Source organism: Pleurodeles waltl, chromosome 4_2 (assembly GCF_031143425.1).
Source record: "Pleurodeles waltl isolate 20211129_DDA chromosome 4_2, aPleWal1.hap1.20221129, whole genome shotgun sequence".
NCBI classification, from domain to species: domain Eukaryota; kingdom Metazoa; phylum Chordata; class Amphibia; order Caudata; family Salamandridae; genus Pleurodeles; species Pleurodeles waltl.
In genome coordinates this window covers 6,006,651-6,033,074 of record NC_090443.1, presented here as the reverse complement: position 1 = coordinate 6,033,074, position 26,424 = coordinate 6,006,651, and the positions used below count along the sequence as shown (strand labels likewise).

At 45.0% G+C, this 26,424-nt stretch overlaps 1 protein-coding gene across 2 annotated transcripts in view; it reads right to left on the bottom strand.

The window, feature by feature from the left end:
* Nucleotides 1-26,424, bottom strand: part of XAB2 (XPA binding protein 2) — a 200,784-nt gene that overhangs the window by 11,560 nt on the left and 162,800 nt on the right. For both annotated transcript variants that reach the window (XM_069230363.1, XM_069230364.1), the window contains exon 17: nt 24,457-24,577. In XM_069230363.1, the coding sequence (XP_069086464.1) occupies nt 24,457-24,577 (121 nt within the window). The remainder of the gene's footprint in view (nt 1-24,456; nt 24,578-26,424) is intronic.

The window sequence follows — 26,424 nt, the reverse complement described above, 5'->3', positions numbered from 1 at the left end:
AAGGGGAAGCCCCTCCCCTTTCACCCCCACACCCCTCCCCACCCCCCACCCCCGTAATGACAGCCGTACTGACTGCCGGTCGCACTGGAAGCCATTTGCTTCCAGTGCGCAGCTGGGGAAACAGGTGAGTTTCTCCTCCGGCGGGTTGTAAAATAAAAGGCACCAGGGGAAAGGAAAGGGTTTTCCATTCCCCCGGTGTCTCTTTGAGCATTCCAGCAGCAGGAATGCCCACTAGACGCCAGGGTTTTATTAAAAATTTTTATGGTGGCAATGTTTTTGTGTTTGGGAGCGACCCCTTGGGCAAGGGTCGCTCCCATTTGGGGGGCATGTTTGTTGTGGCCGTCGGCCCATTATTTTTAGGCTGATCTGCCCCAAAGGGGGGGCAGAAACCACTAGGGGGCAGACGGGCCTATTTTATTTAGGCCCATCTGCCCCCAAGGGGGGAAGAAGCCACGTAGGCACCAGGGATAGTGTGTGTGTGTTTTTTTTTTTTTTTTTTGGGGGGTGGCCCCTTGGGCAAGGGTCGCTCCCCGTGTGGACACACTACTAAATGTATTTTCTGCCCTCCTTGGGGCAGATAGGCCTATTTTTTAGTAGGCCCATCTGCCCCTATGGCAGAATCCACTTAGGCACCAATTTCTAAATGCTTGATGGTGGGATGTTTGTCAACTGACGAAGTATTTGCATTTGTGATAATTATTTTCCTCCTTTTTGTTCTAGTTTAAAGCTTTTGCTTTCTTTGCTGTGGCTCCTTGCGGTTTTGGCGGTGGTTGACCTGCGTTTGCATAGTTGCATGTTTTAGGTAAGTAAAAACAATTTACTCCAAAGGAGTATTGTTGCCATGCATGAATGACATGTTTGTAGGTGGTGTACTAAATGCAGGTTTGTGTGAAACTGTGCTTAGATTTGTGCACACTGATATTTGTGTTGTCTTATTTCTAATTTGCTTTTCTTTCTTTCTTTTTAGTGGGATATCATTGGTGATTGCTGTGTCTGTGCAGAGTAGTTGCTGGTGATTCAAGCTTTTTCAGGCAAGTGAGCGGTATAGTTTTTGAGTTTATAACTCTTACTAATAAAGCTACACTTTATTACTTATCTTACACAGTGCTGGTTGTTGGTGGTGAATTTGTCCAGTTAATTTTCGTAGGAAAGATCATGGCTAGCTGCAGGATGACCGCTCAGCAGGTGGTTGGTATGCTTTTTGAGTCATTGTCTGATCATGATTATGAGATGGACTCTGCATCTGAGGCAGAGGAGGAGGTGAGAGATTCTGGCAGTGAGGTTTCTGTTGGAGAGGAATCTTCTGATGAGGAAGCCACACTCAGTGCAGATGAAGGGCCTGTTTTAGAGGCGGACACTGATGTGCCATTAGTGCAGCAACCTGGGGCTGAAAGGTTTCCCGTTAGAAGACCTGAACTCTGGGTTGCCCCAAACATGGAGCAGCCCGAGTTGCCTGCCTTTACTGGTCTCCCTGGGTGTAGAGTCAATATAGAGAACTTTTTGCCTGTCAATTTCTTTGAGTTATTTGTGGATGATGTGTTTTTGGAAGAGATTGTTGAGCAGACTAATTTGTATGCGGATCAGTATTTGAGGGACAACGCTGCTAGACTTAGGCCACACTCTAGAGCTACCCAGTGGATTCCCACAAATTTGGAGGAGATGAAAAGGTTTTTGGGTTTGACTCTTTTGATGGGGTTGATAAGGAAGCCGTCACTGGCTTCTTATTGGTCTACTAGTCCCTTGATGGCAACAGCTATATTTCCTGCAACCATGAGTCATAATCAGTATTTGCTTCTTCTTAGGATGCTGCATTTTATTGACAATGCATTAGCCTTGCCACAAGATCACCCTGATTCTGACCGTCTTTTTAAGATTAGGCCTGTCCTTGTTCATTTTGTAGATCGGTTTTCAGAGGTCTATGTTCCAGGCAAAGAAATAGCTGTAGACGAGTCTTTGGTCCTCTTCAAGGGTTGTTTAGTTTTTAGGCAGTACATTCCTAGCAAGAGGGCACGATATGGAATTAAATTGTATATGCTGTCTGAAAGTAGTACAGGATATGTGTATAATTTCCGTGTCTACACTGGTAGGGATTCCAGTATTGACCCCCCTGGTTGTCCTCCCACTTTTGGAGTTACTGAAAAAATTGTGTGGGAACTTGGTAGACGACTGTCCAACAAAGGTCACCATTTGTATGTAGATAACTTTTACACTGGAGTGTAGTTGTTCAAGGAATTGTTTAGAGTGGACACTGTTGCTTGTGGCACAATTTGTTGTAACCGGAAAGGCTATCCAAGGGAGCTTGTCTGTAAAAAAACTTGAGAGGGGACAGTGCAGTGCCTTGCGGAATGATGAGCTGCTAACTTTGAAATTTTCAGACAGGAGGGATGTCTACATGCTAAGTACCATCCACGATGAGAGTACTTCCCCCCTTGACTGTTTGGGGCCAGGTTGCTGAAGTGCGCAAACCTGTGTGCATTTTAGATTATAATAAGCACATGGAAGGTGTAGATAGAGTTGATCAAAGGTTGGAACCTTATACTGCTATTCGTAAGTCTTATGTTTGGTATAAGATGTTAGCAATTCACCTCTTCCACTTCGCAACTTTTAATGCTTTTATTGTGTTTAAGGATAGGTCGCCAGAGTCAAAGATGACATTTGTGAAATTTCAGGAGTCAGTGATAGAGAGCCTTATTGTGGTTGAACAGGCCAGAGTTCCTAGAGAAGCAGTGGTGGAGGATGTGGCTAGATTGAAAGATCGCCACTTTGCTGAGCACATTCCTCCCACACCCAAAAAAGACTTTCCAGCTAAGAAATGTAGAGTGTGTTTTCGAAGAGGTATCCGGAGAGAGACTCGAATGTACTGCCCAGATTGTCCTTCAAAGCCTGGGCTGTGTGTGGGTGGTTGTTTTAAGAATTACCATGAGTGTAAACTTTCTGTTTTGTATTTTCATGTGTTCAGTTTCATGGTTGGCATTTCAGTCATGTACTTAGTTAGAGCTTTTGTGTTTGTACTTTTGTAATTATTTCTAATTAGTTAGTGGTTTCTTTGTTTAAAAAAAAAAAAAAAAGTGATGCCATTGTGTGTGGAGTGGCGCTTGGCTGAGGGTGTACATATTGACTTGCTGTTGGCTACTGCAACACACTGCCAGCCAAACACCAGTCCACACACTCCCATCAGCTGGTGTGATTGCTGTATCAGGCATGTGGGTGTATGTACGTGATGGGCCCTTGAGTGGCGCTGTCTGTCGATGCGAGTGTTGTAATGTGCTGGGCCCGTGGCTGGCGGCGTGAATGGTCTTGTGCGTGTCATGTATGAAAGGTGTGTGAATGGACTGTAAAGCGGTTGGTGGCTTGCCGTGGCTTTACAGCTCACGAGCTGTGTGTCATTGGTTCAGTTGTTTGGCCTTTCAGTTCTTAACAGTGCTTTTCATTTTTGTGAAATCTCTTGTTAATAAAATTTGATCCACTGAACCATCACTCACCCTCGTGCCAAATCCAACCAGTATGTGTAGTAAAAATGACAAAACCTGCTCCGCTGTAATTAGGCGTCGCAGAACACCTGTGACACGCTAGGTGCCTCGGGTGGGACCCCGATGATGAAGCATGCCACCAACTTAGTTGGTGGGTGAGGGGTCTTTTTAACATAACCTAAGTGCATTTCTTTTCACAATTTTAGTGTTTGGAACATCACATAAGTATGTGGACACACCAAAATGATCTATTGCAAAACTACCTGTGTTGGGAGGCGGAGGGGCACCTATGGTTTTGGTCCCGGGTGCGGCCTTCATCTAGGGAAATCTACCAAACCCAGACATGTTTTAAAAATAGACACCCCAAGGAGTCCAAGGAGGTGTGGCTTACCTGGATCCCCCATCATTTTCTTACCCAGACTCCTCGGCAAACCTCAAAATTTGCATACAAAAATCATATTTTCTTCACTTTTCTTTGTAGGATCACTGCTGCGGCACAAATTTCCTACCACCCAGCATTCCCCTCAGTCCCCCAAGTAAAATGATACCTCACTTGCATGGGACCCCAAAGCAGAGTCAGCCTAAAAGATGTATAAAAGAAAAATATGTGCTTATCAACTCGCTGTGCTATCCCCTCAATCTCTACAAGTTTTTGGCCTTATTCTGTTGCAGGCATCTGGCCCACCCACACAAGTGAGTTATCATTTTTATCTGGAGACTTGGGGGAACGCTAGGTGGAAGGAAATTTGTGGCTCCTCTCAGATTCCAGAACTTTCTGTCACAGAAATGTGAGAAAAAAGTGTTTTTTTGCACAAATTTTAAGGTTTGCAAAGGATTCTTGGTAACCGAACCTGGTCAGAGCCCCACAAGTCACCCCATCTTGGATTCCCCTAGGTGTCTAGTTTTCAAAAATGGACTGGTTTGCTAGGTTTCCCCAGGTGCCGGCTGAGCTAGAGGCCAAAATCCACAGGTAGGCACTTTGTAAAAAAAAAAAAAACACCTGTTTTCTGTGAAAAAATGTGATGTGTCCACGTTGTGTTTTGAGCCATTTCCTTTCGTGGGTGCTAGGCCTACCCACACATGTGAGGCACCATTTTTATTGGGAGACTTGGGGGAACACAGAATAGCAAAACAAGTGTTATTGCCCCTGGTCTTTCTCTAAATCTTTTCCTTCCAAATGTAAGGCAGTGTGTAAAAAAGACGTCTATTTGAGAAATGCCCTGTAATTCACATGCTAGTACGGGCACCCCGGAATTCAGAGATGTGCAAATAACCACTGCTTCTCAACACCTTATCTTGTGGCCATTTTGGAAATACAAAGGTTTTCTTGATACCTATTTTTCACTTTTTATATTTCAGCAAATGAATTGCTGTATACCCGGTATAGAATAAAAACCCATTGCAAGGTGCAGCTCATTTACTGGCTCTGGGTACCTAGAGTTCTAGATGAACCTACAAGCCCTACATATCCCCGCAACCAGAAGAGTCCAGCTGACGTAATGGTATATTGCTTTAAAAAATATGACATCGCAGGAAAAAGTTACAGAGTAAAACGTGGAGAAAAATGGCTGTTTTTTTCACCTCAATTTCAATATTTGTTTTATTTCAGCTGTTATTTTCTGTAGGAAACACTTGTAGGATCTACACAAATGACCCCTTGCTGAATTCAGAATTGTGTCTACTTTTCAGAAATGTTTAGCTTTCTGGGATCCAGCATTGGTTTCTCACCCATTTTGGTCACTAACTGGAAGTAGGCTGAAAGCACAAAAAATAGTAAAAATGGGGTATGTCCCAGTAAAATGTCAAAATTGTATTGAAAAATTGGGTTTTCCAATTCAGGTCTGCCTGTTCCTGAAAGCTGGGAAGATGGTGATCTTGCCACCGCAAACCCTTTGTTGATGCCATTTTCAGGGAAAAAACCACAAGCTGCCTTCTGCTGCCCTTTTTTCCCCAATTTGTTTTTTTCAAAAACGAAATGTTCATTGTATTTTGGCTAATTTCTTGGTCTCCTTCAGGGGAACCCACAAAGTCTGGGTACCTCTAGAATCCCTAGGATGTTGGAAAAAAAAGGACGCAAATTTGGCGTGGATAGCTTATGTGAACAAAATGTTATGAGGGCCTAAGCGCGAACTACCCAAAATAGCAACAAAAAAAAAAACAAAAAAAAAAAAAAAAGGCTTCGCACAGGAGGGGAAAAAAAGGCCTGGCAGCGAATGGGTTAATCAGGCAGAAAACGTGGATTCTGAAGCGGATGGGAGTTTTTTCGGCTCCGAAGAGGAGCTTGGCTGCTTCGGCTCCGAGGTGGTTTGCAAACGTTTCGGTTCCGAAGTGGAAGCCTCCACCTTGCGACTCAATCCTGAAACAGGCGTGACAGTCTGCTCGGTCGAACGCATTTTGGACTTCCTCGAAGCCGAACGTGAGGGCCGGCCGTCGAGATGTAACATCCGGGCCAGACCATGCATGATAAGCAGTGGTGGACCCAAGACCATTTGTGTTGACTTTTTGTGATGTTTTTGGTGACGGGAAGGGGCCGGCATACTCGCATACTGCGCCGCAGGAATAACTTGGCTGTCCCCATCTGATTCACGGTCGGCATCTGAGTCTGCGATGGAAACCGCAGTCTGTGCCTGTTCCTCACTGAAAATGTTGGGCGTTTGTTCGGTCAACTTCGATGTCGTCTCCAGCCGATGCGCTCTCTGATCCCGCAGATTCTTTTTGGAGCGGACAGATCGGCACCAATCGCAGGTTTCTTCCTTGTGGTCCAGAGAGAGAAAGGCAGAGGTTATACACCGAGTGCTGGTCAGAGTAGGGGAACCTAGCGTGGCACCAAAGGCAGAATCAAAAGAGTCCGATCCATGAGCCTGTGACGCAGTGGTCCAAGAAGGGCGGAGGTGCCCAAAAGGGCATTTAATCGATCCAGACGCTGCAAACAGATCGAGGGTAGTATGGAAAACACGTTCGAAAACGATACCGACGTTTAAAGGAGTCAGATAGTACCAAGCCAAGATCTACTGGAGCGAGAAGGAACACGTCCGAACCAGACAGCGGAAAGAAAACAATCTAACAAAGGACTCGATGCCCATGCGCACTATCACCAAGAGGAAGAGTCACTCGATCTCGTGACTCTAAAAGCTTCTTTGAAGAAAAACAACTTGTAACACTCCGAGCCCAACACTAGATGGCGAACTTATGCAAAGCATGTGTATCTGCAGCTATACATGCCATTGATTATATATGGAAAATGTCACTTACCCAGTGTACATCTGTTCGTGGCATTAGTCGCTGCAGATTCACATGCTGTGCACATCCCGCCATCTGGTGTTGGGCTCTGAGTGTTACAAGTTGTTTTTCTTCGAAGAAGTCTTTTCGAGTCACGAGACCGAGGGACTCCTCCCATTTCGACTCCATTGCGCATGGGCTTTCGACTCCATCTTAGATTGTTTTCCCCGCAGAGGGTGAGGTAGGAGTTGTGTATGCTAGTAATAGTGCCCATGCAATGGAGTGAATACGTATGTACATAATGAAGTTTAAAGTAATATATTTACAAATGTTCAAGATCAACTTCTAAACGGCTACAGGCTCCTGGGGAGGCGGGTGGGCGCATGTGAATCTGCAGCGACTAATGCCACGAACAGATGTACACTGGGTAAGTGACATTTTCCGTTCGATGGCATGTGTAGCTGCAGATACACATGCTGTGCATAGACTAGTAAGCAGTTATCTCCCCAAAAGCGGTGGTTCAGCCTGTAGGAGTTGAAGTTGTTTGAAATAATGTTCGTAGTACAGCTTGACCTACTGTGGCCTGTTGTGCAGTTAACACATCTACACAGTAGTGTTTGGTAAATGTATGAGGCGTAGACCATGTTGCTGCCTTACATATTTCGTTCATTGGAATATTTCCTAGAAAGGCCATGGTAGCACCTTTCTTTCTGGTTGAGTGTGCCTTTGGTGTAATAGGCAGCTCTCTCTTTGCTTTAAGATAGCAGGTTTGAATACACTTAACTATCCATCTAGCAATGCCTTGTTTAGAAATTGGATTCCCTGTATGAGGTTTTTGGAAAGCAATAAATAGTTGTTTTGTTTTTCGAATTAGTTTTGTTCTGTCAATGTAGTACATTAGCGCTCTTTTGATGTCTAATGTATGCAGTGCTCTTTCAGCTACAGAATCTGGCTGTGGGAGGAACACTGGTAATTCTACCGTTTGATTCAAGTGGAACGGTGAGATCACTTTTGGTAAAAAATGTTGATTTGTCCGTAGAACTACTTTATGCTTGTGTATTTTAATAAATGTTTCTTGTATGGCAAATGCTTGAATTTCACTCACTCTTCTTAGAGATGTGATGGCAATCAAAAATGCAACTTTCCATGTTAAGTATTGCATTTCACAAGAGTGCATGGGCTCAAAAGGTGGACCCATGAGTCGTGTTAAGACAATGTTGAGGTTCCATGAAGGAACTGGTGGTGTTCTTGGTGGTATAATTCTATTTAGGCCTTCCATAAACGCTTTTATGACTGGTATCCTAAATAATGAAGTTGAGTGCGTAATTTGCAGGTAAGCTGAAATTGCGGTAAGATGTATCTTTATTGAAGAGAAAGCTAGCTTTGACTTTTGCAATTATAGTAAGTATCCTACTATATCTTTGGCAGATGCGTGTAAGGGTTGAATTTGATTATTATGGCAGTAATAAACAAATCTTTTCCACTTATTTGCATAGCAGTGTCTAGTGGTAGGTTTCCTAGCTTGTCTTATGACCTCCATACATTCTTGTGTGAGGTCTAAGTGTCCGAATTCTAGGATTTCAGGAGCCAAATTGCTAGATTCAGCTATGCTGGATTTGGATGTCTGATCTGTTGTTTGTGTTGTGTTAACAGATCTGGTCTGTTTGGTAGTTTGACATGAGGTACTACTGAGAGGTCTAGTAGTGTTGTGTACCAAGGTTGTCTTGCCCATGTCGGTGCTATTAGTATGAGTTTGAGTTTGTTTTGACTCAATTTGTTTACTAGATATGGAAGGAGTGGGAGAGGGGGAAAAGCGTAAGCAAATATCCCTGAACAGCTCATCCATAACGCATTGCCCTGAGACTGATCTTGTGGGTACCTGGATGCGAAGTTTTGGCATTTTGAGTTTTCCTTTGTTGCAAATAGATCTATTTGTGGTGTTCCCCAAATTTGGAAGTAAGTGTTTAGTATTTGGGGGTGAATCTCCCATTCGTGGATCTGTTGGTGATCCAGAGAGAGATTGTCTGCTAACTGGTTCTGAATTCCTGGAATAAATTGTGCTATTAGGCGAATGTGGTTGTGAATCGCCCAATGCCATATTTTCTGTGTTAGGAGACACAACTGTGTCGAGTGTGTCCCTCCCTGTTTGTTTAGGTAATACATTGTTGTCATGTTGTCTGTTTTGACAAGAATGTGTTTGTGGCTTATTATGGGTTGAAATGCTTTGAGCGCTAGAAATACCGCTAACAGTTCTAAGTGATTTATGTGAAACTGTCTTTGCTGTATGTCCCATTGTCCTTGGATGCTGTGTTGATTGAGGTGTGCTCCCCACCCTATCATGGAAGCATCTGTTGTTATTACGTATTGTGGCACTGGGTCTTGGAAAGGCCGCCCTTGGTTTAAATTTATACTGTTTCACCATTGAAGCGAGATGTAGGTTTGGCGGTCTATCAACACCAGATCTAGAAGCGGACCCTGTGCTTGTGACCATTGTGATGCTAGGCACTGTTGTAAGGGCCGCATGTGCAACCTTGCGTTTGGGACAATAGCTATGCATGAAGCCATCATGCCTAGTAGTTTCATCACCAGTTTGACTTGTATCTTTTGTTTTGGATACATGGTCTGTATTACATTGTGAAATGTGTGAACTCTTTGTGGACTTGGAGTGGCAATCCCTTTTGCTGTGTTGATTGTCGCTCCTAAGTATTGCAGTGTTTGACACGGCAGAAGGTGTGACTTTGTGTAGTTGATTGAGAAACCTAGTTTGTGGAGGATTTCTATGACATATCTTGTGTGTTGTGAACACCGTCTTAGCGTGTTGGTTTTGATTAACCAATCGTCTAGGTACGGGAACACATGTACTTGCTGCCTTCTGATAAGTGCAGCTACTACTGCCAGGCATTTTGTAAAAACTCTTGGTGCAGTTGTTATTCCGAATGGCAACACTTTGAATTGGTAATGTATCCCTTGGAATACAAACCTTAGGTACTTTCTGTGTGAAGGATGTATTGGTATATGGAAATATGCATCCTTTAGGTCTAGTGTTGTCATGTAGTCTTGTTGTTTGAGCAGTGGGATTACGTCTTGTAATGTAACCATGTGAAAGTGATTTGATGTAGGTATTTAATGTTCCGAGATCTAGTATAGGTCTCAGACTCTTGTCTTTTTTGGGTATCAGAAAGTACAGGGAGTAAACTCCTGTGTTTATTTGTTGTTTTGGTACTAATTCTATTGCTTCTTTCTGTAGCAATGCCTGAACTTCTAGTCCTAGAAGATCTATATGTTGTTTTGACATAGTGTGTTTTCTGTGGGACGTTTGGAGGGAATTTGAGAAATTCTATGCAATAACCATGCTGGATAATTGCTAAGACCCAAGTGTCTGTTGTTATTTCCTCCCAATGTTTGTAAAACTTGGCTAGTCTCCCCCCCCACAGGTGTTATGTGTTGGAGATTTGTGACCTTGAAGTCACTGCTTGTTTGGAGGAGTTTTGGGACTTTGGAACTTTCCTCTATTCCTTTGAAATTGTCCCCCTCTATATTGTCCCCGAAAACCTCCCCGCTGATACTGGCTCTGGTAAGTGGGCTTTGTTTGTGAGGTTGTGGCTTCTGTGGTTTGCCCTCGAAACCCTCCTTGAAATTGTGTCTTTCGAAATGTGCCTCTGCTCAGTGGGGAGTAGAGTGCACCCATGGCTTTGGCCGTATCAGTGTCTTTTTTAAGTTTTTCGATAGCAGTGTCCACCTCCGTCCCAAACAACTGCTGTCCGTTAAATGGCATATTCAGCATGGCTTGTTGTATTTCCGGCTTGAATCCAGATGTACGCAGCCATGCATGTCTCCGTATTGTTACTGCTGTATTGACAGTCCTAGCAGCTGTGTCTGCTGCATCCATTGCTGACCGTATCTGATTGTTCGAGATACTCTGTCCTTCCTCCACCACTTGATGCGCTAGTTTTTGGAACTCCTTGGGCAAATGTTCTATAAAATGTTGCATTTCGTCCCAATGAGCCCTGTCATATCTTGCCAACAATGCCTGTGAGTTGGCAATGCGCCATTGGTTGGCTGCTTGTGCCGCCACTCTTTTCCCAGCCGCGTCAAACTTACGACTCTGTCTGGAGGTGGTGCATCTCCAGAGGTGTGCGAGTTCGCCCTCTTGCGTGCTGCACCTACTACCACTGAGTCTGGTGTTAACTGTTGTGTGATGTACAAAGGGTCTGTTGGTGGCGGTTTATATTTTTTCTCCACCCTTGGAGTTATGGCCCTTCCTTTGACAGGCTCTTCAAACACTTGTTTGGAGTGTTTTAGCATTCCAGGTAGCATGGGGAGGCTCTGGTACTGGTTATGTGTGGACGACAGTGTGTTAAATAGAAAGTCGTCTTCAATTGGCTCTGCATGCAGGCTGACATTATGAAACGCCGCTGCTCTTGACACCACCTGTGTGTAGGCGGTAGAGTCCTCAGGTGGTGACGGTCTAGCTGAATAACAGTCGGGACTGTTATCTGACACTGGTGCATCATAAAGATCCCACGTGTCTGGATCATCCTGACTCATCCCTGTATGAGTTGGGGACTGCATCAATGGTGGAGTGGCTACCGGTGATGGTTGTGGTAAGCGTTGTGGAGATGGTGGTGGGGTTACTTGTCTTGCCACTTTTGCCTGTGGCTGCTTGTCTTTTTCTTGGAATGCAAGTTTCTGTTTCATTCTTATTGGAGGGAGAGTACTGATCTTCCCTGTCTCCTTTTGAATGTGGAGCCTTCTTTGTGTGTAATCTGGCTCCATTGTCTCTAGCTCCTGTCCAAATCTATGTGTTTGCATTTGTGAGGACAGGCCTAGGAACTTGTTTTCGGTTCCGAGGCCGGATGTTTCGGTACCGAAACCTTTTCGGCTGCCTTTTTCGGTTCCGATGACACTTTTTTGCTCTTCGGCGTAGTGATCTCTCGGTGCAGACTTGCTTCGGTGCCGCTCTCTCAGTGCCGAGATTGCTCTGACCCGGTGTCGAGTCTGCTCTGTGCCGGTATCTCGACCGGAGTCGGATGACTTCGACACATGCATGCCATTTTTCGGTGCCGATGCTCGGTCACCTATTTTTCGGGTTAAGCCATGGCCTGCCGGCAGTGGCGTCCCCTGGGCCTTTGTGGTCTTTGCGTGAGTTTTGTATATCGACGTCTTACTCACGGTTTTCGGCGTCTGTTCAGGATCAACATCTTCCGAGTCCGAATCCTCGATGGAGAAGGCTTCCTCTTCTTCCTCCATGTGTTTTTGTCCTGTCGGCACCGACGCCATCTGTAGTCTTCTTGCTCTTCGGTCCCTTAAGGTCTTTCTGGACCGAAACGCTCGACAGGCCTCACAAGTATCCTCCTTGTGTTCTGGAGACAAACACAAATTACAGACCAGATGCTGATCTGTATAAGGATACTTTTTGTGACATTCGGGCAGGGGTGTGGAATTTATTAAAATATCTACTTGTCCAGGGGACAGGTTGCTTCTCAAATCTACTTGTCCTGTAAAAAGATCTACTTGTCCCTTTGGTGCCATGTAGTGTGGCGACAAATTATGGCAGCAATTAATAGCCTCTCTGATTATGCCAGGGCTACTACCATAGTAGGGCTTGAATACTTGGAGTTTCAATCCCTACTGTAGAAATTAACTTATTTTGCCACCTTTCTGCAGATCTGCATACTGGGGCTGGAGGAAGCAGTAAGCAATAGTTCCAGGGCTGGAATGCCTTTGAGTCTGCAAACCTACTAACCTGCATGTTTTAAAGATTTTTTCCAGCTTCTCTCTAATATTTTCCCATAATAAGAAAGGTTGGACATTTACTCCTGACAATGGCAGAATTAGAACTTCTTCCAGGGTTGGGAAGAAAGTGGCTGGAGGGAAAATGAACTTGCAAATGCTCAATAGATTTTCACATGAGCAAATCTACACATCGTATTTACCCACGCTAAAATACAGTTCACAAATATTTTATAGGGGTACGACATATACCATGGGTGCACTTTTGTGACTTTCTTTAAGAATTTGGGGCCACAAGTAGGTAGGTTCAGATTTGTGACCTGCAAATTGCGAGTCGCAAATCCGAATTTAGGATGGTGTCCTTGACACCATCTGTGATTCGCAAGGGCTTCGCAAATGCCCACATCATGAATAATCATGAGGTGGGTCGCAATTTGCGACCCCCTCACGAATGGTGGCCTGCTGGAGACAGCAGACCACCATGTCTGACTGCTTTTCAATAAAGCATTTTTTTTTGTAATGCAGCCCGTTTTCCTTAAAGGAAAAAGAGATGCATAACAAAAACGAAAAATGAAACGTTTTACTCTGAAAAAATGTTTACAGTGACATTCACAATGGGAAAGGGGTCCCATGGGGATCCCTTCCCTTTTGCGAAAGTGTTAGCACCTATTTGAAATGGGTGCAAACTGCGATTGGTTTGCGCCCGCGTTCACAAAACAATCCTACATTGCACTGCGAGTTGCAATTAGGAAGGGAACACCCCTTACTAATTGCGAGTCGCAAACCCGTTTTGTGATTCGGTAACCAGGTTACTGAATCGCAAAACTGGGTTTGTGCATCGCAATGTGCTTTTTGCACGTCGCAAACAGCGAAAGTCGCTGTTTGCGACATGCAAAAAGCTACCTACATGTGGGTCTTGGTCCCTAATTAGGTCTGGTGTTAACAAAGACATTTTGTTTTTATTAAACTTCTATTTCTCTCTCTTTCGGCTGGCTTTACTGTGAGTGATCGCATTCTGCTCTTCCACAAGGAGCATATTGCCACACAAAGTAGTTTTGTTCAGTGTCAGGAACTACAGTGGCAATCAGTGACGTAACGAAACTGGAGGGTGCCCCTTTGCAAAGAACATGGAGGAGCCCCCTCTCCAGACTCACTCAGGGTAGGTGCTGTGCTGACGGGGCCCCCTGGAGGGCGGCTGCGGGGCCTTTGTTATGTCGCTGGTGGCAACGTGTGCTTTAAGAGTTCAAAAACTTTTTGGGGGGGTTTTGCCAATGTTTGTTACAATGTTGAGGGCCTGGTAGCTCCCACAACAATAAAGTGTTACAAAAGCCATGTCAAAACAAGACACGCATTGATGAAACTAAAAGACTTATAAAAATATGTCAGATCAGTTGGCTTTGTCAGTGTTTGTTTATTTTCATGCTTCCCATAATCGTGTTGAAAATGGTTACACTGATTTTCCATTAGAAATATTTTTGGGAAATACTAGCATGCATCAACACATTTTACTAAATGACACTTCATTTGCATATAATCAGAGAGCATTCTGGGAGCATTATACTTAGCCTAAACTTTTCAACCATGTGTGTACACGTTTTTTTTTTTGTACTGGAACCAACGTCAGTAGTGAAGTATGACCCTAAAACATTTATTTACAGCACGCACCCTAATAATGAAGGCTTTCAAATAATGAACCATAAATACAAGTTCGAACAGCATTATCCTTTGGAAACACATTACCTCAACTGCAGAGAGTTCAACTCTCTGTAAACAGGCAGCCAAAGGGTTTGTGCTGCAGGGGGTTGGGCCTACTTGTCCCAAGGACAAAGTAAACATAAAAACTTGTTGCCCTTGACCCCAAACAAGATGTCCCGGGCGTCGGGCGATAGGAATTCCACATCCCTGTTCAGGGCAGAGGCGGAATGGGGTTGGTTCCATTAGCCTTGAAGACGCACATGCTCGGGCCGACCAGGCCCCGCCGGGGAAATCGAAAACCCCGAAGGGCCGCCGGAGCTCTTCAAAATTCGGTCTCGATCTGTTGTAACTAACCCGATACCTAACATAAACAATACCGTTTAAATTTCTGAGATTTTCACTAACTTTCCAAACCGAAACGCGGAGCGAAAAAGAACACGTCCGAACCCGATGGCGGAAAGAAAACAATCTAAGATGGAGTCGACGCCCATGCGCAATGGAGCTGAAAGGGGAGGAGTCCCTCGATCTCGTGACTCGAAAAGACTTCTTCGAAGAAAAACAACTTGTAACACTCCGAGCCCAACACTAGATGGCGGGATGTGCAAAGCATGTGTATCTGCAGCTACACATGCCATCGAACATATATATATATATGTATATATATATATATATATGAAAAATGTCACTTACCCAGTGTACATCTGTTCGTGGCATGAGACGCTGCAGATTCACATGCTGAGATCGAGGGACTCCTCCCCTTTCGGCTCCATTGCGCATGGTCGTCGACTCCATCTTAGATTGTTTTCCCCACAGAGGGTGAGGTAGGGGTTGTGTATTTAGTAATAGTGCCCATGCAATGGAGTAAGTATGTATGTACATAATGTGATTAAAAGTGTTATATTTACAAATTTACAAATGTCCAAGTTTATTTTTATCAACTTATAACGGCTACATGCTCCCGGGGAGGTGGGAGGGCGCATGTGAATCTGCAGCGTCTCATGCCACGAACAGATGTACACTGGGTAAGTGACATTTTCCGTTCGATGGCATGTGTAGCTGCAGATACACATGCTTTGCATAGACTAGTAAGCAGTTATCTCCCCAAAAGCGGTGGTTTAGCCTGTAGGAGTTGAAGTTGTTTGAAATAATGTTCGTAATACTGCCTGTCCTACTGTGGCTTGTTGTGTTGTTAACACATCCACACAGTAATGTTTAGTGAATGTATGAGGCGTAGACCATGTGGCTGCCTTACAGATTTCTGTCATTGGTATATTTCCTAGAAAGGCCATGGTGGCACCTTTCTTCCTAGTGGAGTGTGCCTTTGGTGTAATAGGCAGATCTCTCTTTGCTTTAACATAACAGGTTTGAATACATTTAACTATCCATCTGGCAATGCCTTGTTTGGATATTGGATTCCCTGCTTGAGGGTTTTGGAAAGCTACAAACAATTGTTTTGTCTTGCGAATTTGTTTGGTTCTGTCAATGTAATACATTAGTGCTCTTTTTATGTCTAATGTATGTAATGCTCTTTCAGCTACAGAGTCTGGTTCTGGAAAGAACACTGGGAGTTTCACTGTTTGATTTAAGTGGAACGGTGATATAACTTTTGGCAAAAATTTGGGATTTGTGCGTAGAACCACTTTATGTTTGTGTATTTGTATAAAGGGTTCCTGTATGGTAAAGGCTTGTATTTCACTTACTCTTCTGAGAGATGTGATAGCTATTAGGAAGGCTACTTTCCAGGTTAAGTATTGAATCTCACAAGAGTACATGGGTTCAAATGGTGGACCCATGAGTCGTGTTAATAAAATATTGAGCTTCCACGAAGGAACTGGTGGTGTTCTTGGGGGAATGATCCTTTTTAGACCCTCCATAAATGCTTTTATGACTGGGATTCTAAATAGTGAAGTTGAATGTGTAATTTGCAGATAGGCAGAAATTGTTGCGAGATGTATTTTAATGGATGAAAAAGCTAACTTAGACTTTTGTAAGTGTAGTAAGTAGCTTACAATGTTTTTCGCGGACGCGTGTAATGGTTGAATTTGATTATTATGACAGTAATAAACAAATTTTTCCATTTATTTGCGTAGCAATGTCTTGTAGTAGGTTTTCTAGCCTGTTTGATGACCTCCAAACATTCTTGTGTAAGGTCTAGATGTCCGAATTCTAAGACTTCAGGAGCCAGATTGCTAGATTGAGCGATGCTGGATTCGGGTGTCTGATCTGTTGTTTGTGTTGAATTAACAGATCTGGTCTGTTTGGTAGTTTGATATGAGGCACTACTGACAGGTCTAGTAGTGTTGTGTACCAAGGTTGTCGTGCCCAAGTTGGTGCTATTAGTATTAGTTTGAGTTTGTTTTGACTCAATTTGTTTACTAGATACAGAAGGAGTGGGAGATGGGGAAAAGCGTAAGCAAATATCCCTGACCAACTCATCCATAACGCATTGCCCTTGGAGTGAGGCTGTGGGTACCTTGATGCGAAGTTTTGGCATTTTGCGTTTTCTTTTGTTGCGAATAGGTCTATTTGCGGTGTTCCCCAGTTTTGGAAGTAGGTTTGTAGTATCTGGGGATGAATTTCCCATTCGTGGATCTGTTGGTGATCTCGACTGAGATTGTCGGCTAACTGGTTTTGAATTCCTGGTATGTATTGCGCTATTAGGCGAATGTGATTGTGAATCGCCCAATGCCAAATCTTCTGTGCTAAGAGACACAACTGTGTTGAGTGTGTGCCTCCCTGTTTGTTTAGGTAATACATTGTTGTCATGTTGTCTGTTTTGACAAGAATGTGTTTGTGGGCTATTAGTGGTTGAAATGCTTTTACTGCTAGAAACACTGCTAGTAGTTCTAGTTGATTTATATGAAGTTGTTTTTGTTGAGTGTCCCATTGTCCCTGGATGCTGTGTTGGTTGAGGTGTGCTCCCCACCCTACCATGGGAGCATCTGTTGTGATCACGTATTGAGGCACTGGGTCTTGGAAAGGCCGCCCTTGATTTAAATTTATAGGATTCCACCATTGAAGCGAGGTGTGTGTTTGGCGGTCTATCAACACTAGATCCTGAAGTTGAACCTGTGCTTGTGTCCATTGTGTCGCTAGGCACTGTTGTAAGGGCCGCATGTGTAATCTTGCGTTTGGGACAATGGCTATGCATGAAGACATCATGCCTAGAAGTTTCATCACTAATTTTACTTGATATTGTTGGTTTGGGTGCATGCTTTGTATTACATTTTGGAATGCTTGTACCCTTTGTGGACTTGGAGTGGCAATCCCTTTTTTTGTGTTGATTGTCGCTCCTAAGTATTGTTGTATTTGACACGGTTGTAAGTGTGATTTTAGGTAGTTTATTGAGAACCCTAATTTGTGAAGGGTTTCTATGACGTATTTTGTGTGTTGAAGACACTGTTTCTGAGTGTTGGTTTTTATTAACCAATCGTCTAGATACGGGAATACGTGTATGTGCTGTCTTCTGATATGTGCCGCTACTACTGAAAGGCATTTTGTAAATACCCTTGGTGCTGTTGTTATCCCGAATGGTAACACTTTGAATTGGTAATGTACTCCTTGGATTACAAACCTCAAGTATTTCCTGTGTGAAGGATGTATGGGTATATGGAAGTACGCATCCTTTAGATCTAATGTTGACATGTAGTTTTGTTGTTTGAGCAAGGGGATCACGTCTTGAAGTGTTACCATGTGAAAGTGATCTGATTTGATGTAAAGATTTAGTGTTCTGAGATCTAAGATGGGTCTCAGAGTTTTGTCCTTTTTGGGTATTAGAAAATACAGGGAATAAACACCTGTTCCTTTCTGATGGTTGGGTACGAGTTCTATTGCCTCTTTTTGTAACAACGCTTGGACTTCTAGTTGTAATAGATCCAAGTGCTGTTTGGACATGTTGTGTGTTCTTGGAGGCACATTTGGTGGTAATTGTAGGAATTCTATGCAATAACCATGTTGGATAATGGCTAGGACCCACGAGTCTGTAGTTATTTCTTCCCAATTTTTGTAATAATCTGTGAGTCTCCCCCCCCCCACTGGTGTTATGTGTTGGGGATTTGTGACATTGAAGTCACTGTTTAGTTTGTGGGGTTTTTGGGCTTTGGAATTTCCCTCTGGTTTTAGGGAACTGTCCACCTCTATATTGTCCCCGAAAGCCTACTCTTTGATACTGGTTCTGGTATATGGGTCTGGCTTGTGAGGTTGAGGGTTCTGTGTTTTGGGCGCGAAACCCCCCTCTAAAGTGTGGCTTTCTAAAGGTGCCTCTGCTCTGTGGGGAGTAGAGCGCGCCCATGGCTTTGGCCGTGTCAGTGTCCTTCTTTAGCTTCTCTATAGCTGTATCCACCTCCGGCCCAAATAACTGTTGTCCATTAAAAGGCATATTAAGCACAGCCTGTTGGATCTCTGGCTTAAATCCGGAGGTGCGGAGCCATGCATGTCTCCGAATAGTGACTGCTGTATTCACAGTTCTGGCGGCTGTGTCCGCTGCGTTCATTGCCGATCGTATCTGGTTGTTGGAGATACTTTGGCCCTCCTCCACCACTTGCTGTGCACGCTTTTGAAACTCCTTGGGAAGATGTTCAATAAAATGCTGCATTTCATCCCAATGAGCCCTGTCATATCTTGCCAATAAAGCTTATGAATTGGCAATGCGCCATTGACTGGCTGCCTGTGCTGCAACTCTTGTCCCAGCTGCATCAGACTTTCGACTTTCTTTGTCGGGTGGTGGTGCATCCCCAGAAGTCTGTGAGTTTGCCCTTTTACGTGCTGCGCCTACTACCACTGAGTCAGGTGTTAGTTGTTGCGTGATGTACACAGGGTCCGTAGGGGGAGCCTTGTACTTTTTTTCCACCGTAGGTGTAATGACTCTGCATTTGACGGGGTCTTGAAACACTTGTTTTGCATGTTTTAACATCCCTGGTAAAATCGGCAGACTTTGGTACTGGCTGTGTGTTGACGACAAACTATTAAATAAAAAGTCATCCTCAATAGGTTCAGCGTGCAGTGCTACATTATGAAAAGTAGCTGCTCTGGACACCACCTGCATGTAAGCAGTACTGTCTTCAGGTGGTGACGTTCTTGCCGGGTAGCAGTCTGGGCTATTGTCAGATACTGGTGCATCATATAGATCCCATGCATCTGGGTCATCCTGGGTCATCTCTGTGTGCGTTGGAGATTGCATCATAGGGGGTGTTGAAATTGGTGATGGTTGCGGTGAGTGATGTGGCGATGGTTGTGGCGAAAAACGTGGTGGAGTTTTTTCTTTCGCCACCTTTGCTTTTGGCTGTTTCTCTGTGTCTTGGAAAGCAAGTTTCCTTTTCATTTTAATAGGGAGAAGAGTTCTTATTTTCCCTGTATCTTTTTGAATATGGATCCTCCTTTGTGTATTGTCTGGCTATAGTCTAATTCTTGCCCAAATTTATGGCTTTGTAGTTGTGCTGAAGACCTTGTTCTTCGGAATAAGAACTTTGTTTCGGTTCCGATGCTGGGTGTTCCGGCACCAAAACTTTTTCTGCTGTCTTTTTCGGCTCCGAAGCCACCTTTTTCGGTTTCGGGGTGCCGATCTCTCGGTGCCGACTTTGCTCGGAGCCGGTATCTCGGTGTTGAGTTTGGTCGGAGCCGTGTATACTCTGTGCCGGTATCTCGACTGGAGTCGGATGTCTTCGACACGTGTGCCCCCTTTTTCGGTGCCGATGGTTGGCGTCCCCTGGGCCTTCATGATTTTGGCGTGAGTTTTGGCCGGGGCAGGTTTACTCACGGTTTTCGCCGGCTGCTCACTTTCGGCCTCGTCCGAGTCGGCAATGGAGAAAGTCTCCTCTTTTTCGACATCGTGGTGTCGGAGTCGATGCCATTTGAAGCCCTCGAGCTCTCCGGTCTCGTAGCGTCTTCTTCGACCGCAATGCCCGACAGGCCTCGCAAGTATCCTCTTTGTGTTCGGGGGACAAACACAAATTACAGATCAAATGCTGATCTGTGTAAGGATACTTATTGTGGCATTCGGGGCAGAAGCGGAATGGGGTCCGTTCCATGAGCCTTGAAGACGCACGTGGTCGGGCCGACGAGGCCCCGGCGGTGGATAGAAGCCCCGAAGGGCTACCGGAGCTCTTCTTTTATTCGGTGTCGATCTGCTTAAACTAACCCGATACCGAACGCAAACAATACCGTTGAATTTTCCGAGATTTAACTAACTTTCCGAACCGAAACACGGAGCGAAGAGGAACACGTCCGAACCCGATGGCGGAAAGAAAACAATCTAAGATGGAGTCGACGCCCATGCGCAATGGAGCCGAAAGAGGAGGAGTCCTTCGATCTCGTGACTCGAAAAGACTTCTTCGAAGAAAAACAACTTGTAACACTCCGAGCCCAACACTAGATGGCGGGATATGCACAGCATGTGTATCTGCAGCTACACATGCCATCGAACATATATATATATACACACACACACACACACACACACACACACACACACACACACACACACACACATATTGTGTACTTCTAGCTGGGGGACTGCCTACAAGTAATATAGTTGAGTGTAATAAAGTACCTTTATTTTTGCAACACTGTGGTTCCTTTCAGGTGTGATAAGCTGCTGTGTAACTAGTGTGGTATTGCAAGTGGTTTACACTCTTCCTAGATAAGTCTTGGCTGCTCATCCACAGCTACCTCTAGAGAGCCCTGGCTTCCTAGACACTGTCTTTATTTACTAATAGGGGTTGCCTCGACCTGGTATAAGGTGCCAACACCACAGGTGTCCACCACAAACCAGGCCAGCTTCCTACACTTGCGTCCCAACTGAATTCTGGGTGCTGACTATGCCCTAAAGGCAGTGGTGGTCCGAAGGCTTCCTGATCGGGAGGCATTAGTTTCTTTGACGGCTTGATTCTGCCTGAGACTGAGGGGCAGGGGATAGCAAGACTCCAGCGTTACATTGGTGATCTCAAACTCCGGACTGGATTCCAAGCTGGCCTCGACTGAGAAAGCTTTCTCTTCAGCCACTGAAGCGTCTGGATGGTGTCCCTCCCCAATGTCTTGATGTCAGAAGAGGTCAGGAGTGTTGTGGCCATTCGCTGCATTTGAGCTGGCATGCTCGAAGGTCACAGAGCGTTTTCTTCCTGCAGAATGTTTGACAGGCTTCCCAATCCTCCTCCCTATGATCTGGAGAGAGGCACAGGTTACAGGCCTGATAGGTGTCAATCCATAGGTCTTTCGTTTGACAACACAGATAAAACTGAAATGGCGTCCATTCCATTACCAGGAGGGCACTGTCTAGAAACAAACCTGGAGACCAAGATTGAAGGCCCTGAAGGGCAAGGCCTTCCAGGTGCCTCGACGGAGTCACGTCGACTCGACAGCTGGTTCTACCTTAGCGTGCAGAGAGGAGAAACGTGACCAATAACAATGCCACCGGTTGGCAAAGGGAATGTCCCATGATCCAAGACTGGCACCTATAAGTGGAGACCCTTGACGACCCAGTATTTAAGCAAGCTATAGGTGAAGCTATTGGAAACTACTTTGCAGTTAATGCCTCTTCGACGGCTTCCCTTCTGACCAAATGGGATGCCATTAAAACCGTGATCAGGGGCAGATGTATTTCCAAGGTAGTGGGAGTTGGACGCTCATTAGTACGCGATTTATAAACCCAAAACAAACCTTGAGACCTGAAAAAGGCACAGGTGGAGCACCCGGAGGTGCAACCCCAAATGCTGGATGCCAAGGAACTACTTGCGGCAGGTACAGGGAAGCTTCGATGCTTCAATTACCGTGAATATATATGACACGGATGCATGCTGAGTGTGACAGCGGGAACGTTACTAGCAAGGCTCGCTAACTCTTCACCAAGCTCTTTAATATTAGAAATAGAATTAATGGAGGGTGTGAGGCTTTACGGCAAAATTATATTACCAGTAGATTTGAAGATTACTACACCACCTTGTATGCCCCCCTCCATACAGTAGGGAGCCCTCAATGATTTTCTGGAACCTATAGAATTGCCACACCTTGATGGGGAAGCAGCTGAAAAGCTCGGAGGTCAAAAAACCCTACAGGAAGTCTGCGCTGCTATCAAGGCCATGGCCTGTGGCAAAATACCTGGGATGGATGGCCTTTGAGTTGAGTTCTATGCAGCCTATGAAGTGGTACTAGCACCCAAACTGGCTGAGCGCTATGAAACTGATTGAGAGGCTAGTTGGCTCCAGACATCCACTGGCAAGGCATTAGTGGTCCCCTTACTGAAACCGAACCGGCCCCCTTCAGGACGTGAGAGCATATGATCGACCACTAATGTCACATATGGACTACAAGATCTTAAGTCTTATTTTAGCCACTCCTTTCTATCATGGAGACTACCTACCCTGGGGAGGATAGAGTGTTAATAGTATCCATAGGTACTGAAAAGGCATTTGACAGCCTGCAGTGGGACTATTTGTATCAGGTGATGGGCAAATTAGGGTTAGATGCTGGTTTTCTTTAGTAGACCAGACTTCTCTATGATGGACACACTGAGCGAGTCCACACAGCCAGAGTGATATCTCGCTCCTATGAAGTGGGGAGGGGAACTAGGCAAGGTTGCCCCTCTCTCCCTGCTGTTGTTTGCCATTGCTGTCGAACCACTGGCTAGTGGAGCACGAATGGGTGTATTTTATTGAGGGCTGGCAGGGCGAGAGATCCCCCATAGAATAGCCCTCTATGTGGACCATATGCTTCTATTTCTCGACGATGTGAAGGTAGACCTACTGGGAGTAATATTGTTGGAACAATTTGAGAAAAACTTGGGCCTCTGTATTAACTGGAAAGAAATCGCTGACACACCCTCTGAACTGCTCCATGCATCGACCTCCAGACCTACACAGGCTGACAGGGAGGGATCCTGCATGAATACTTAGGGTTAAGATATATCATAATATCCAAGACACCCTTGATGGCAACACTGGAGCAGCTGTTAGGGCATTCCACGCTAGCATGAGATTCTGAAAGACTTCCTTTATCGGTCGCGGGGCCAACAGCAGTCGCAAAGATGGTGGCCCTCCCCTGTCTGCTTCATTTCTTCTCCAAACTACCTCTCATTATTCCATGTAAAATGTTTGCAGAGATGGACTCGTTGTTGGTGGAGCTAATTTGGGCGGGGACAGGCAGCACAGAGTGGCATTAACAAAATTGCACAGTCTCACGTCTGATGGAGGACCCGGCAGTGCCTGATTTTGAGGCCTACTACTTAGCGGCCCCAACTCCAGTGGTTCAACAATTGGCTATACTTCTGACTGCACGCCGAGAGACCAGTCCTGGATGGCACCCCTGTGCTTCACGTGCTACCCCAGGTTCTCCAGACCCCAAAGCACCCTTTGGCGAGGAGCTCCAGTTGGTTGCACGGTTTGTAGTGTACCTGGACCCACCTACCTTACTCCCCCAACATCCCACTGCAGAGCCTCACGGCCCTCAATAATACTGGGGCGATGCAGAGACTAATGGAATGGGCAACATTTGGCGTAACTCTTCGACCTGTCCCCGGGACAGTTCTAGCAGCATTGCGCAGCTGTGGTATCCCTGCAGATCCACTGGAGCTCTGGAATGACGGAACACCCACCAATCAGAGTAGAAGAGTCCTTTGCACCATATCCAGTAGGATCTGGGCTCTCATCCTCCTCTACCAGGCGATAAGAGTGGAAGTAATCACGCCTCCGGAGTAACTGCGGCACAAATGGGAAGGACATGGCTCTCCCGATCGTGAAATCAGAGTGGGCTACTATACTGGCCAATGTTTACATGATCTCCAGCAACGCCAGATTTAAGTTCATTATTTATTTATTTATTTATTATTGCACAGGGCATACCTCACCCCAGGGAAATGCGAGACCTATTGCGTTGCAAATGCTTGCTTGGGTGTTTTTTTGTTTTGTTTTTTAGCTTCCCTTTCCCGTGTCATACCGCTTATTTTTTATGACTTTTAGCCAGGTTGTGCAGTGGCCACGCTACTCTACAATATGGCTAAAAGACACTAGCAAAGCCAAAAGTTCTTACAAGGCAAGACCTATTGGCTTTGTCAATGCTTGTTTGAATAATCAATTTAAGAAATGACGACAGTAAATACATTAGGCTGATACAGACATGACTATACCGCCCACATCTTTCAGCATCACAACAGGCTTCCGAGGAGCCTGGAGGTTGCAACAACATGCAGAGCGCAAAAACCTCAAGGATGACACCACAAACCCTTCCTGATAAGCCAATCTGCAAACACACCATGCTAACTATGCACATGAAACTCAGAAGTTCCTTACTTAGTCACTTTAAAAGCCAAACAATGCAACAGGAAGATGTACACATTATGATAAATACCCACCTGACAAAAAGAATTTTATCTTTGATTTTGGGCTTGTCCTGCTCTGCCTCCGCAGCCAGCTGCTCAGCCCTCTGTTCCAACAGTCTCATGTTATCTATTTCATTTTGTCCAGGGCCAACATCTGAAAAGAGAAAAATAATGGAAAAGTGGGTTCCGCTGCTGCCATTCCATGTAAATGCGACAATCTTCTGTGTGAATCTCATGTAAAACTAACAAACTACATTTTATCTTAATGTTAGGCATTTGAGCCTTGCAGTGTATTTGTTGTTCTCACAAAGAGCTTCACTGATATGCCACATGGTCATGTGCTAATTCCCTACAATCTCTAAACTCTAAATCAAGAGGTTCAGCATTGCGTTGCCATTCGTGTGACAGTTTCAAGATGATCGTCTTTCTGATAATCCTGCACAATTTTAGAGTTAGCAGGGCCCCTTTTTATGAAAGACCCTGGTGCCAATGCTCCAAGCCATCCTTCCCTAGAGATGGAAATGTTTTTCTATGTATTACCTTAATAACTACATTTTACGCAACCAAACAATACATAAAGTTAATAACGTTAGCCCAGGGGAAACTATCGTTCTATTTAGGCCTTCAAGGAACACATTTAATTGATTAGCCCTGTGGACTTAGCAACGTAGACTATTGTACATAGACAGTCAACCCTACACTTCCAATAAGTCCCTTCCTTCAGTAGAATGCAGACAACAGAATATCTTGTGTTTGTTCCGATAGTTTGAATCTGACGTTTCACCACCTTGCTAAAATAGAAACACCTCTTCGAGAAGTCAAACAGCTGTTCAGTGCCGGCAATTAGGATAGTGGCCCTTGTCTGCACAATCTAACATTTCAGTCCTCCGTAATACAACTGAAAAATGCCTTATCTACCAAATAAGTGCTGCTTTGACATTTTCTGCCATAGCCCATAGCCAGGTGCCGCCTGAGATTCTGCCTGCCAGCTGTACAGGAGTGGGAGATGCTAAAGTTGTATAGGCTTAGTTACAGAAACGCTGAGCTCTTTCTCCCAGTGTAACAGCTTCACTCACTGGGCAGTCTTCTTTGACCCCATTATCTGAGCGCTCCTCTACAACCCGTTCCAAAAGATAAATCCTTGAGACTGATAACTGATCATGAAATATCATTAAAGCTGCAGATTAAGGCTGACATCATCTCTTCCATTTACCTACTACATAAACTTTATGTAGCTTTGCCTGCTTACACTACTGCCAACGTGCAATATATCCACAACTGCTCACAGCAACAATATCTGCAAATACAAGGTCTCTGGTGTAGAAAAGTATCCTCTTTTTGGCATGGTTACCCTTGCCTATCAGTGTGCTTAGACTGTCTTCACTGGGAACCTGCTAATCAGGACTCCGGTGATTGTGCTCCCTCTCTCCAAATGTGGTTACCTAGGACCTTTGTGCACTCCAAAATTGGCACACTGGTGTCCCCTTATAAGTCCTTAGTAAATGGTACTTAGATACCCAGGGCATTGGGACACTAGGGTTCCCCAATGGGATGCAGCATATATTATGCCACCCATCAGGGCCCATGCAAAATGCATCTGGAGCCTGCCATTGCAGCCTGCGTGAAAACGTGCATACACCATTTCACCATTGGTCACTACAACAGGTCACTGTAAGTCATCCCTAGGGTAGGCCCCTCCAGCCCAAAGAGCAGGGTGCAGGTCCCTGTGTGTAAGGGCAGGGTGCAGGTCCCTGTGTGGGAGGGCACCTCTACGAACTCCAGTTCCATCGCACTGGACTTCGTAAGTGCGTGAAACCATTTTACCCGTGTACTGGACAAAGGTCACACACTACCTGTGTCCAACTACATAATGGTAACTCTGAACCCGGGCATGTTTGGTATCAAACATGTCAGAATCATACCCCAATACTAATGCCAGTAATGACTGTATGATTCCATATACTCTAGGGGCTCCTTAAGAGGACCCCCCTGTTTTGCTCC